This window comes from Micromys minutus (genome assembly GCF_963924665.1).
Source record: "Micromys minutus genome assembly, chromosome: 23".
Lineage (NCBI taxonomy): Eukaryota > Metazoa > Chordata > Mammalia > Rodentia > Muridae > Micromys > Micromys minutus.
Window position 1 is genome coordinate 3,943,227 of NC_137958.1, and position 13,740 is coordinate 3,956,966.

A 13,740-nucleotide genomic window follows, 5' to 3' on the forward strand; every position below is an offset into this window, starting at 1 on the left:
TGTTGCTCAGAGCATGTCCTACAGGATAAGAATCACTCTGAGCAAAACGTACTGACACCGGTCCCCAGAAAAAGTTTCTAGAACATGTACCATATTGTGACACTCCAACTCAGAGGCAATAAATCTTGTAGGAAGAAACAAGTCATTGCACATTTTAACTTTAAACTTAAAACTCTGGCAAAAGTCCTAGAAATGTAGATATTTTTCTTGAGTTGGTTTGTTGAAAGTGAATAAATCTAGGAGCAGCTTCATAATTTAATTTCCTATGAAAAAATACTGCCAAGAGCTGTAGACTGTGGCATGATGTTAGTAGCTGGGGTGACAGGCCATTGTCACTGGAAATCAAGCCTTATTCAGTGACACAGATGCTTACTTAGGGGGCGTGACAAATTCCCTCTTCTTTCCTAGTGGTGCATATTTGGTCATAACAAAGCCATTCAAAAAAGGTTTTGTCTCAATAAGTTAGTGAGTTTTCATCCCAGGGGGAACAGAAGTACTTGATATAAATTACTGGATTGAATTAATTTTTAGACATTCAAATATTAAATTGGTCAAAAAGAAACAGTTTCTGACAGCTCCCCACAGAAGGTAGCCTATGTTCTCAGGATACTATAGTTATACTTATAGCTAACAAACTATCATGTAGTTTGTTTTTAGTGACAGGCTCTCTCTCTCTCTCTCTCTCTCTCTCTCTCTCTCTGTGTGTGTGTGTGTGTGTGTGTGTGTCTGTCTGTCTTTCTCTCTCTCTTTCTCTCTCTGTCTCTGTCTCTCTGTCTCTCTGTCTCTCTCTCTCTCTCTCTCTCTCTCTCTCTCTCTCTCTCTCTCTCTCTCTGTGCTCTTATTAAGGCATTTTACATCAGTCCTCTGAGATAGATGAACCAAATATCAAAATGACTTGGGGTCTCTATAGAATAAAGAAATCCTAGCTTTTTAAGGAAATTGTCACTCTCTAGGATATGTGGTTTTCATAGTTACCTATATTTATATAACAATTAAGCTTTTTTAGGAAATAAAATAAATGGCTACATTTGACTAGTTTTAATCAATGAAACTTCAATAAATTCTTCTATCCCTGACAGAATTGGCAGTATTACAGAGGGGCTTAGAATTCTACCATCTATCTACTGGAACATTTAGTATGTGTCACACACACACAGACACATAAACAGAGAGAGAGAGAGAGATTAGCTCACTGTGCTGCAGATCTGGCCTTACAACAGTAACTGTTGTGACTGTTGTTCGTGAGTGTGCAGTACATCTTTTTTCTTTGCTTGCTTCTCTATCACTGGCTTTAGAATTTATGGCGTGCATCACTGGGTGTCTTTTTTTCCTACGTGTTGTTCTTATCAACACACTTCTCAGGCCTGTGGGTTTACTATTGCTTCTTTAAATATTTTGTGTATCCCTTCTCTCTCCTCTACTTTAGGAACTTCAATTATGGATCACTTGAATCCAGTTGAAATTGTTTCTCAGCTAATTGGCGCTGTGTCCCCTCAGCCTTCACCCTCTTGACCAAATGGAAGGTTTATAACCATGGCCTACACTTGTGACACTTCCATGTTCTTTACTAATCTCTGCTGAGCCACTAGAGATGATGCTCATTTTGTGACCTGTGGGTTTGTTACTAATGTAGGTTAGGATTTAATAAATCCTCTGCTCTCTGTATAGACTGTTATTTTCTTGCTTTTGTAATACTTGTTTTTTTTAAATTAGATACCAAACATTTTCAGTTTATATTGCTTGATGCTCGATTTCTTTATGTTTCTAGAAATGCCTTTGAGCACTGTTTTGAGGAAACAAATCTTTTCAAGGTGACAGGGAATTCAGCTGTTGAGGAGGGAAAGAGGGAACAAGAGGAGGGGGAAAATGATGTGTTCCAAAGAAGATTGTGAGGTAAATCCAGAAATCACTATGTGACTCCCACACTTCTGACCTTGACCTTTGTCAACCCCACCATCTTATAACCCAGTCTAGACTTGAGCTTGCACTTTATGTGCTTTGGAGCACAAGCTCACACTGTCCTGCATGGCTCAACTTCTATTTTCACCAATACGAAAATAAAACATTTAGATATAAGTTCAGCCCCAGGTCTCTTCCATCTGTCTATATGCTAAGTGCATAGTATCATCTGGATAACCACATGAATGAATAACTGTTTTCTAGAGAAAAGCTTAGAGACAAGGTTTCTTCACACAGTGGAGCCAGCAAGAGAGAAGCATCTGTGGTTCTCCACGTGTCCCCAGCTCCCCTGAATATGTGCAGCTCACTTTACCTTGTTGTTTTTCAGAGGGTGTCATTCCTGGGCCTCCCACAGACCTCTCTGTCACCGAGGCAACCCGAAGCTATGTAGTGCTGAGCTGGAAACCCCCTGGGCAGCGAGGCCATGAGGGCATTATGTACTTTGTAGAAAAGGTAAGACCCCAGCACTATCAGCCATGCTACCTCCTAACGGTCTTTTTCCCTTAAGTCATACTCATTTCTAATGGCAAGGACGTGAAGGGGGACAGCACTAAGAGTGAGCTAAGTTGTTTAGACCCTTACAGATTATAAACAGTCTCTGATGAAAGTGTATATGCCACATGGACCTTTACCACGGCACCTTGAGATCTGCTTGTGGCCCTGCATGGTGGTGTTTTGTAGAGCAGACTCCTCACTCTAGTGTTGGCTGTTTGTCTGCTGGTTTTGTGCCATGATGAGGAGACATGGTGAGGATAGATGGTGTGAGAGGAGAGCCACCTCTGTACTATTTTAGGCAGTAGGGAGAGGTGAGGACAGCAAGCCTTCGCGCACGCACCACAGTGTGAAGCAGTCCCTTCATGCACAACAGAGCAAAAGAATCAGCAACAAATCACACCAGTCTGAGATGTGGATTCTTTTCCCCAAACATCTCACAATCACACTGGGGATCAGAACATTGGAAGGTAGCACACAGTGAAGCAGATGGGGGAGGAGGATGTGAGAACCTGTCCAATCATGATGTCCAGTCCAGTATCCAAGGAGCTCTGATGAGCACATGGTACAGGGGCAGGGGCGGGCCAGGACAGCAGCCAGCACTGAAATGCTTAAGGATCATCAGACAAAGGGCCCAGAAGTCCTTCATGAGAGCATGGTTCCCAGAAAGGATATTTAAGAAGAATTTAACACAAAACTCAAGTCCATTGCTGATGAAATTCTGATTGGAGTGATGCCTCTGGTTGAGTCTTCTCTGCCTCAGGAAATGAGGTTAGGATCTAACTGAGAGTCTCCTGCCCCCCAAATTTGGTACTCAATTTTCCTGTTTTACTTGGAGTTCTACTCTGATAATTTGATTTCAGAACAACTGTTAGGTCACCTTCCCCTGCAATTACCATGAGAGGATCCATGTCTCAGGACTATAGATACATGGAGGTGTCTGAAAATTAGGTGGCAATATAAAGACAGTGTATAGACAATTATGCTGCAATCGAAGGCCGGGTTCACACACTCCAGGCTGCCACTCCTCTGTCTCACTTTCCCCTTGTGATTTTATTGCTGCCTCCTGAGTGCTGTAATTACAGGCTGTGCCACAAAGCCTGGCCAAACTTTAAAAAATCATATATATCTATAATGAATTCCATTATGGCATTTTCATACAATTCCATTTCCTTCTCTCCTCCCTTTGTTCTCCTCCTTACCTCCTCTTTCTCGGTCCTACTGTCTTGCTTTGTTTTTAGAGGTTTTATTGCTGTTGTTGTTTGGGGTTTTGGGTAACTCAGTGGGTTTCACTAGGGTTGCTTACAGGAGTATGGTTCAGGGATTGTTTATGAGAACTTAGGTGCCTGACTGGTGGCTATTGCACTGAAGGAAATGTCCTCCCTTCACTGCCAAACACTAACTATCCTCTCACTATTACTATCTGTGACAGGGTGTCAACCAGCCTAATTATGTACAGATCTTTCAATATGCGAAATTTAAATATATGTTTTGTATATGTATATAATACATATACATATATATACACACATACATATATATTTATGTGTGTATACACATACAGCACATGTGCTAGATGTCAAACTGTAGAAGTTGGTTTTCTCCTTCCTCCATGTAGGTCTCAGAATTAAATTTAGACAAGTGGGTTTGATGGTCATGGCCTTTATCCACACTGAGCTGTCTCACTAGTAAAATATGTAAACATGTGAAGGCCCATGCTGGTGGCTTTTCTTTATTATTAACTACTTTTCTTGCAGTGAACTTTTCTGAGGTTCCTGAGGTGGGATGTCTCTTTTTAATCTCCAGCAAATTGCTGCCAAGAGTCTGGTTTTATGAAATTGAAAAGTATACTTATACTTTCCTATTTTATAAATGTTATCCCCAAATAAAGTATAACTTTATTTTATATAAAAAAAACACTGGGTGGTATCCTAGGCATTTTTCTAATTTAATAGAAGCAATGACAGGGTAATACATAAACATATACTTCCTGATATATTACACACACACACACACACACACACACACACACACTCGTTCAATGCATTTCCTTCACATGCTCCACAGGAAGAGGCTCTGAATTAACCCTGGCACTGTAATTACCATTTTGCTGAATCCATGATGCATTACAACCCACCCTGAGACACAGGCTTCACATGAGTCAGCACTGGCTTCTGTTGACCTTTTCCTCTGGCCACATCAATCTGAAGTTTTCCATGAAAGTCTGTAACTTTCCCAGATCAAAATACGTATCATCTGTTATTAACAATTAAACACTTTTTTTTTTTTACCAGCATGCTCAGTTGGATGGAAGAGAAGATAATATTTTAGAGTATGGTGTTGCATGAGAAGCTTCAGAGAGGGCACTCTACTCTCACAGCATGCTGGATGCTGGAGGAATAAGGATGCAGGCCTAGGATGTGCAGAGACCTGGGATACATTTATAGAATTTTCTAAATGTCAAGCCCCTGTGCTATAAGTCTAATTATTACTGATAAAACATTTACGAGCTGTTGGCCTTTGTACAGGTTTACTCCCTGGTCCTCTGACATGTTTTTACTAACCTAGAATGTTCATACATCCACAGGGCTATCTCCTAAATTATCCTATGCTCACACTTGAAGGAGTTTTCACTGGGGATTCGTATGCACACTAACTATGCTGCTCTGTCCTGTTAGAAGCTCAGAGTCAAACACTGAAGCCGTGCCTATGATTCCTAAGACAGTCGAAATGGAGGGCCTCAGTACCAGGAGAACTAGGTGAAACAAGAGCATCCTTTCCAGACTCCAGGTTTTCCTCAGATATCTCAGTCTTGGGTATTTTTCTCTCATTTCCCTTTCAAAAATCTGGCTACGTCAGGTGCAGAACAGCGTCACTTGCTCACAGAGCTTCTGTGTTTGGGATGAAAATAAGTGTTTGCCAGAGGCCGAGTAACTAATTTCCTTAATTCTTAAAGCAGCCCTGTGAGCGCCATACTTTTATTTCATTCTGTGTATTTTATAAGTCAGGAAACTGAGTCACCGATAGGTTTTATAACTTGCCCCAGGTCACACAGTAGGCACAAGGCAGAGGTAGGATTTGAAAAGAGGGCAATCTTGGCACGGATCCATAAATCCAACTTTGGGATGAACATCTCTAATCCCAAAATCAAATTCATGATCCAATTCAACACACTCAAAATGTTTTGGATTTTGGTTTGGGGATACTTAAATAGTAAAGTCTATGTAGATTTTACACTTTCTCACACACACACACATACACACATCCATATGTACACATGCACAGCTCTAAAATTACACACACTTGTAGTTCTGAGCATTTGAAATAAGGGATAATCTATGCACATTATTCTGGGCTGCTTAAATCTGCTCCTCTCAGCAATGGTGGCAGTACAGTCAAGCTGGTTAAAGTTAAAATGGCTTATATCAGAAAGCACAGCAGAAAGCAGATATTGTTTTTTATTATGGAAGTAAAAATTACTAATAATTGCTTCTGTATCTCCCCGAAGAGGCATGCCATATAAAGATGGGGGAGAGTTTTATCACTCACAGGAGCAGGTCACACATACAATGTGACTTTACCATGGACTACATTGGGGGACACCAGAGCATTGCTTTGTTACATCTACCCATTATACAGATGATAACACTGAGGCCAAGAACACCCGCTTCCCATTCCAAGGTCATCTAGCTCATTACTAGCTGGGACCAGACCCTTTGGGTCCCTTCTGCCATGCTCCTGAATCATGTCAAGTCAACAGAAATTACACTGAATAGTGTACTGGAAACTTCTGTGTCATCTTTGATAGCCTGTCTGCCTATCACAAAATACAGATTTCTGGAAGATTATGTTGAAAACAATTTTTAACCTGTAACAAACTCAGGCAAGAGAAACAGAATTTGTGCTTCTGCTAACCATGAGCAGAGCATGGGGTTGGAGAAAGGTCTTTGACTTGTCTTCAGACTGTGTCCTGTCCTGTCAACTTGTAAACTCACATCTTCATTCCAGGGTTTCCAAGTCACTGTAGGAATAGAATTTATGCATTCATTCTCTACCTAAATTTTTTTTTTTTTTTTTTTTTTTTTTTTTTTTTTTTTTTGAGATTGAGTCTGCTCGCCTGGAAGTCACTGTAGCCCAGTGTGTCTTCAGACTCATGCCTTTCCTCCTTCTTTAGCCGTCTGAGGGCTGAAGTAACATACGTGTGCCACTACACCTCTGAAGTAACATACGTGTGCCACTCCATCTTTGACTCGCTTTAAGTTTGTGTTTTTTTTTTTTTTTTTTAAAGCATTTTATAACTTATTCTAAACTCCAGGCACAGTTTCACAAAGGGACATCTTTGGATTTCTACCTTACATGTTTGTTCCTCCTCTCAGAGAGGAAACTCTTGGTGCCCTTATGGGCTGAGGCAGTAGAGCTCATGGAACGTACCTTCTGGTAGAGGAGACAATAAGCAAATACATCTGAACTAGTGACAAGTGTTCTGATCTCTTCGTAAAGCAGGGCAAGGTGGCAAGAGAAGGCCCTGAATTCTTCCAAACTGGTGAGGGGAGGCGACCTACACAGGCGTTTCTGGGGAGGTGACCTACACAGGCATTTCTGGGGAGGTGACCTACACAGGCGTTTCTGGGGAGGCGACCTACACAGGCGTTTCTGGGGAGGCGACCTACACAGGCGTTTCTGGGGAGGTGACCTACACAGGCGTTTCTGGGGAGGCGACCTACATGGGGAGTTTCTGAGGAGACGACCTACACAGGCGTTTCTGGGGAGGTGGTAGCGAGTGCAGGCCGGAAGCATGTTCCACAGGTTTAAGTATTGAAGACAGTCTGTTGAACCCACCAAGACGGGTAGCTCGCTCATACAGTGAAGCAAAGTGTTGAAATAGTTTCTAAGACACTATGAGGCTGCATTGGATGCAGCATCCTGTGACCTTCAGGTGTCCCTCCTTCCACACCTCGTCTCCAGACCAGCTCCAGAAAAGGGTGGCTTGTCAGCAGGTAAGTAAGTGCAGGCCCTCTGTGTGCTCGGGGGCCTCCAGTGATGTCACTGTCCATGTTGCAGTGTGACGTGGGAACCGAAAACTGGCAGCGTGTCAACACAGAACTCCCAGTGAAGTCTCCTCGCTTTGCTCTGTTTGACCTGGTGGAGGGGAAATCTTACCGCTTCCGTGTCCGCTGCTCAAACTCAGCAGGAGTTGGCGAACCCTCAGAGACAACTGAAGTGACCCTCATAGGGGACAAACTTGGTAAGTGAAGGATCAGACCGAGCAACTGTGACTTTGTGTGTCAAGAGAGAATTGCAAACCAAGAATGAAATATCATGGCTTTGCTCATGCAAAGCAAACATCACAGGTTTCAACAGTGGATATAGTTTTCAGTGTCTGTAGACATTTCATTTACTAATATGTTTCCTAAATAATATTTCTTCAGCACAATTCATTATAAAACACAGCAACTATATGTTTTACATGATCATGTAAAATATTTATGCATGTATGTTTCCACATGTGTGATGGAGATGAAATATCTTAAACAACCTTCAGTTTGATCACCATTTTCTTTTTTATACAGACATCCCCAAAGCTCCTGGCAAAATCATCCCAAGTAGAAATACAGATACCTCAGTGGTGGTTTCTTGGGAGGAGTCCAAAGATGCCAAAGAGCTGGTTGGGTACTACATCGAGTCCAGCGTGGTTGGCTCTGGCAAGTGGGAACCCTGCAACAACAATCCAGTGAAGGGCTCACGGTAATATGAGTGTGTGTGTGCGCTTGTACATGTGTGTGTGTGCACTTGTACATGTATGTGTGTGTTCATGTACTTGTTTACTTGTATGTGTGCATGTGTGTTCCAGGATCACTATAACTACATGTAGTACACACATCCAGTGGAAAAATACATACACACACACAATGAGAGAAACAGATACACACACACACACACACAAAGGGCTAGAGAGATGATTAAGCAGTCGAAGTCTTGCAGAGACCTTCAGTTCAATTCCTAGTACCCACATTGGGGGCTTTAACCCCCTGTAACTCCAGCTTCCGGGAGTCTGACAGTCTCTTCTGACCTCTATGGGCATTTCCATATACAGGCACAACCCAAACATATAGATATAATTTTAAAATGAAGAATACATATACATATTTACTTTAACTAGCCAAATGAACTTAAATGTGAGTATGGCTACTGTAATATATTTGGGAAAAGGGACTTGTAATGCCAAACACTTAAAAGAAACATAAAATACCACCTAAAAGTTTATTTTTAGTTCTTCCCTGATTCTTTTGATTATTTTCTTTCCATTGATACTCAGTGTTCCTTCATATACAAGTAATATTAGACTCTAAGGACCTAACATGTTCAATTAGATGTGTATACCTTGGTATTTTAAAAGAACAGAGAACAGACTATCAGTACTTTACAGATTCTGAACATCAACATGATTAAGCCTGGGATCAAGAAGACGGAAAAATCCCATAAAATCAGGATCCAATGAAATGTAAATGCAGAGAATATCCAATAGAAAAAAGTAGATGAAAGGGTTTGCAACCCCATGGGAAGAACAACATTATCAACCAACCAAATCTCTAAGAGCTCCCATGGACTAAACCACCAAGCAATGAGTACAACGGAGGGACCCATGGCTCCAGATGCATATGCACAGAGGATGGCATTGTCTGGCATCCATGGGAGGCTCATTTTTCCAGTGCAGGGGAATTTCAGGCTGATGAGGTGTGAGTGGGAGCATCTTCATAGGATCAGGGGGAGAAGGGGGTAACATTTGAAGTATAAATACACAAAATATCCAATAAAAATTTTTAAAGGAAAAAAAAAAAAGAAACAGGACATTTGGATAGTTTGTCACCTCTTTGTACCTGTTTTCAATGTGGGAAAGTTGGGTTTTTCTCTTGCTTTTAATTGTTTTCTCAACCAGCCAAGCCAAGCCTGCTTTAGTTTAGGGCCATTCTGAGAAGTGTCCCTAGAAAGTATCTGATGGGCTTGTTGGGCAGCTTCTACTGGGCCCTTTCCCGAGGCCACAGACACAGAGCATCAGATGAAGCAGTGCCTGAGAAGCCGGAGATCACCAGATTAAGGGCAAGGCAGCAGGTTCTCGGGACATTTACTTCTTGGACTGAAATGTCTGTGCACTCCATTTCTGTCCTGGGGCATTGAGAAGTCCAGGAGCCCAGCATCTACCTTTAACAAAAAAAAAAAAAAAAAAAAAAAAAAAGCAGGAGCCAGTGAAAGGCAGACAGTGTGTTATTCATCTTCATATCCAAACCAGCTTGAAGGTACCTAAACAGAAGGACACTGCTTCCTTTATTGAATATTTGAACAGCAAGTGGTAATAGTGTCATCAGCAGAATTGTTATCTCCTTTGGGTTACAGTCTTCAGGGCTGATTTTCCTGCTACAGTGATTCATGGAATGCTACTTACAGCTACAGCAGCTGCTGGGGAGTGTGGTGGTTTTAAATGTGAATCTACAATGGATCCATGGCCCACTGTTGGAGCTTTGTATCTAAACAGTACTTCCAGAACCATACTCCAGTGCGATTTCTCTCCTCTGCCATGAAGGAAGCAGCAACTAGGTTTCTGTGACAGGTTTATCATTACCTTCCATTCTAAGTATCTACCTGAAGTAGTTACCCATGATGTTGTCAACAGACCTGTTACTTAGTGAGTGCTTCATTTGTGCTAGACCCACTAATGACATTTTAAATACTGTCTAGTTTATCTTTATGCAGAATTAATATGTGCTATCTTATTGTTTCCCTGTGACTTTTTCTGATGAATATTCAGGGGAAGCCAGATGTGCTCTCTCTCTCTCTCTCTCTCTCTCTCTCTCTCTCTCCCTCCCTTTCTCCCTCCCTTTCTCCCTCCCTCCCTTCTCCCTCCCTCTCCCCCCCACACTGAGTTTTATAAATTTCCCACATGGCCTTCTTGTCTAAGGCACATAGATTACTGGAAGCTCTTGGTATCTTTCTCCTCTTTTTGAAAAATGAATCTTTTCAGAGCGACCCAGGCTGTCCAGATCATTCAGTTAGGCTGCCAATCATGTCCCCTAATGCTCCTCCTAGGAAAGACTCTGAAAGCTTTCTTTCACCTTTAGATTTACCTGCCATGGACTGACGACTGGTCAGAGCTATATTTTCAGGGTCAGAGCAGTGAACGCAGCTGGACTTAGTGAATATTCCCAGGATTCGGAAGCTATTGAGGTCAAAGCTGCTATTGGTAAGTTCCTTTTATGTAATTTGGTCAAGAAAGATACTGAATTTTTCTAACTTTCCATCATTTCCATAAATGGTTTAAAGTTTCTAATTGCGCTCCATGATTCCATCATTAAACGGTCCTTTTCTCTGACTCCAGCTGACACTAACCTTCCATAGCTGACGTTTTACAGATTTCATCACTCACCAGCGTCTACACCTGTACCATTCCCATCTTCACATTCCAGTCTCCTCAGACATTCCCCAGTGTACGAAACTCCATGCTAACTTCATGTTCATCCTGGGACCTGTCCATGAAGTGGTACATCACCATAACTTGTATCATAGTGTATCTAAAAACCATTTCATCTGCAACAGAGCCTGGCTTCTTCCTAACAGCATATTGCCATGTTGCTGAAGTTCATGTGAAGCACATGTGGTTGGTTGCTTAAGCACATATTTCATTTCTGCAGACTAACCAACAGCATAACATCATTAAAAGGAAATTATATGTATGTTTGTTGTATCTCCCAATCTTAGATAGAGTGGGTAAGGGATCTAGCAATTTCAGAAAAACAGAAATAAAATGTGCAGCATGCTAACATATGAATGGACTATTTGATTGAGTATGGATCTCAGTAATAGATTTGTAAAGCCTCAATATCACTGAAAAAAATATTAGGTGGGTGTGATGGTGCACACGTATGATCCCAACAACTGGGGAAGCTGAAGCAGGGGAATTATGAACTCACGGTGCTGGGCTACATAGCAAGACGCTGTCTCCAACAGCAACAGAACTGCCACAGCAACCAGATTGAATGTCAGCTTTCTTCTCTGGCGTTGCTGTCAGGTGTACAGTAGCAGACATGCTGTTTGATGGGTTGGGAGGTGTAACACTACTATTGTACTAACAGCCTTCATTTATATAACTGTACACAGTTAGTGTCTTTAATTTTGTGTCTCTGCACTTTGTGGTCCTTTCTCTATTCTGTTGAATATTAGAGCATCTGTCTCCCAAGAGATGTCTGAAATTTGCTTTTTACTGTATAAACTAAAACCCTTTGGGTTCTGCAAATAGAAATGGTTCCTGTTCTATCTGTGATTTGTTTGTGTTCTTGTTTCTTCTTCTTCTTCCACAGTATGGGGAAGTTGAAATGTTCCCTGGTGTAAATTGTTAAACCAAGATTGGTTTTGCTCTGCTTGCAGTCCTAAATGTCGATGTTTGTTTTGCTCCAAGAGTAATGTGTACAGGGTCTGGCTCATGTTGTTTCTGTTATTGTCTGGTGACTGTAGGGGGAGGAGTGTCTCCAGATGTGTGGCCTCAACTGAGTGATACGCCTGGTGGACTAACAGACTCCAGGGGGGCCATGAATGGAGCCTCCCCACCAACCTCTCAAAAAGATGCTTTGCTCAGTAGCAAACCTAATAAACCTTCACCACCCAGTAGCCCTTCCAGCCGGGGCCAGAAAGAAGTAAGTAAAGTAAGTGAATCAGTTCAGGAGGAGCTCAGCCCGCCACCCCTCGAGGTAGCTCCTGAGGAGCAAAGTAAATCTGAGCCCCCGAAAAAGAAGAAGGATCCAGTAGGTGAGAACTGCTGAGTCCAGCTCTTCATCCATCTGTCTCCATCATTGCTCTCACCCCTCATTGTCTGGATCACACGCTTCCTCTGTGTTCATGCCTCAATGTTGCTTCTGAATTTGTGTTTCTGTCAGTCATTCAACATGCTTTGATCTGATACACTGTCAGTGTCACCTTGTGGGGTTGGTGTTTATATGTTATTTCTTAGGCTTAACAATGACAAAATGTTTACAGGACCTTTTGGATGAAGGGGAGTTAGTCAGGAAGATACTCTACACCCTAGACATGAGGGTAGGAAGGACTTGATGACCAACCAGGTCATGTGTAGCTCTTTGACATGTTCATGCTCAGGAAAATATTTCCTGATGAAGTTATTCATTCCCATCATTCAGCCTCAGGCTTTTAAGCAACTGTTTATATTTTATTCAAATCACTAGTTCTAGGCATATATAGAAAGCTTGGTGTAGTATTATAGTCACAGAGATCTACATCCTCAAATACTCCTTCCTAGAATGGACTCATGGGAGATTATGTGTTAGAAAGCTAATTATGAACTGGGTGGGGGCTTTGGGTCAGTGTGTTCTGGGAGACAATGCATCGTATAAAAAGCACTGATAAATTTTAAGTGTCTTTTGTCCATCCCCAATCTCTGCTTCGCTCCAGCTTTCATATCTCCTCTACTTTCTTGTTTTCAAGCCTATTTATGTCACTAAACAAGAATAAGTGGGTAGTCTTCATAAGTGTTCTGAAATAGGACACACACACACACACACACACACTCATGTGTACACGTGAGTTAAATGTTTTATTAAAAAGGTCATCTTGGTCTCAACAGTTGCTTTGAATAGGAATGAGATAACTTATGTAACTCTTATAACTCAAACAGATACCTGAAAGTACCCTGATGTACTGCACACCTGAGGACTTCTTGCTGTCACCGCATATTTTTCTTATTGAAAACTATCATTTCAGTGGCCAAACGTAAAGGGGACTGGCAAAGCCATGCAAATATACAAGGACTTTTGAAATATCCTTTAGATTTTTTTTTTCTAGCTGGGCACTAGCAAATGCAGCGATAGCTACCTAGCCTTATGTGTGAAACACCAGGAATTTAAAAGCACAGGAGTTAGAATTACTGTGATAAACATGTATCTACCAAGAATAAGACATATGGCAAATTGTGCCTTGTGCTGGAAAATAATTTTTAAGGGTGTATTGACAGAACTCCAGGGTATTTTCCTGGCTGGAGTACACGCAACGTGTACCAGGACGGGGCTGTGAATCCAAACCATTTGGAGCCATGTAGAGAAGATAAACAAGTGAAACCAAACTATGTACAAATTCGATTGTCAGCAGAGGCCAAATAAAGACAAACCTCAGGACAATATCGTGTAGATTCCTGAGGGGAATATTCTGTCTTATGGGGAGAAGATCACTTCGTTGAGGACATAACATTTCTCCAGACAGATTTTTTTTTAAATCTTAGTTTGATGATTTCAA

At 41.6% G+C, this 13,740-nt stretch overlaps 1 protein-coding gene across 1 annotated transcript in view; it reads left to right on the forward strand.

Annotated features, from left to right (window-relative positions):
* Positions 1-13,740, forward strand: part of MYOM1 (myomesin 1) — a 111,052-nt gene that overhangs the window by 50,324 nt on the left and 46,988 nt on the right. The window contains exons 14-18 of the mRNA XM_080936369.1: positions 2,288-2,412; positions 7,513-7,696; positions 8,022-8,196; positions 10,566-10,687; positions 11,956-12,246. Of these exons, the coding sequence (XP_080792495.1) occupies positions 2,288-2,412; positions 7,513-7,696; positions 8,022-8,196; positions 10,566-10,687; positions 11,956-12,246 (897 nt within the window). The remainder of the gene's footprint in view (positions 1-2,287; positions 2,413-7,512; positions 7,697-8,021; positions 8,197-10,565; positions 10,688-11,955; positions 12,247-13,740) is intronic.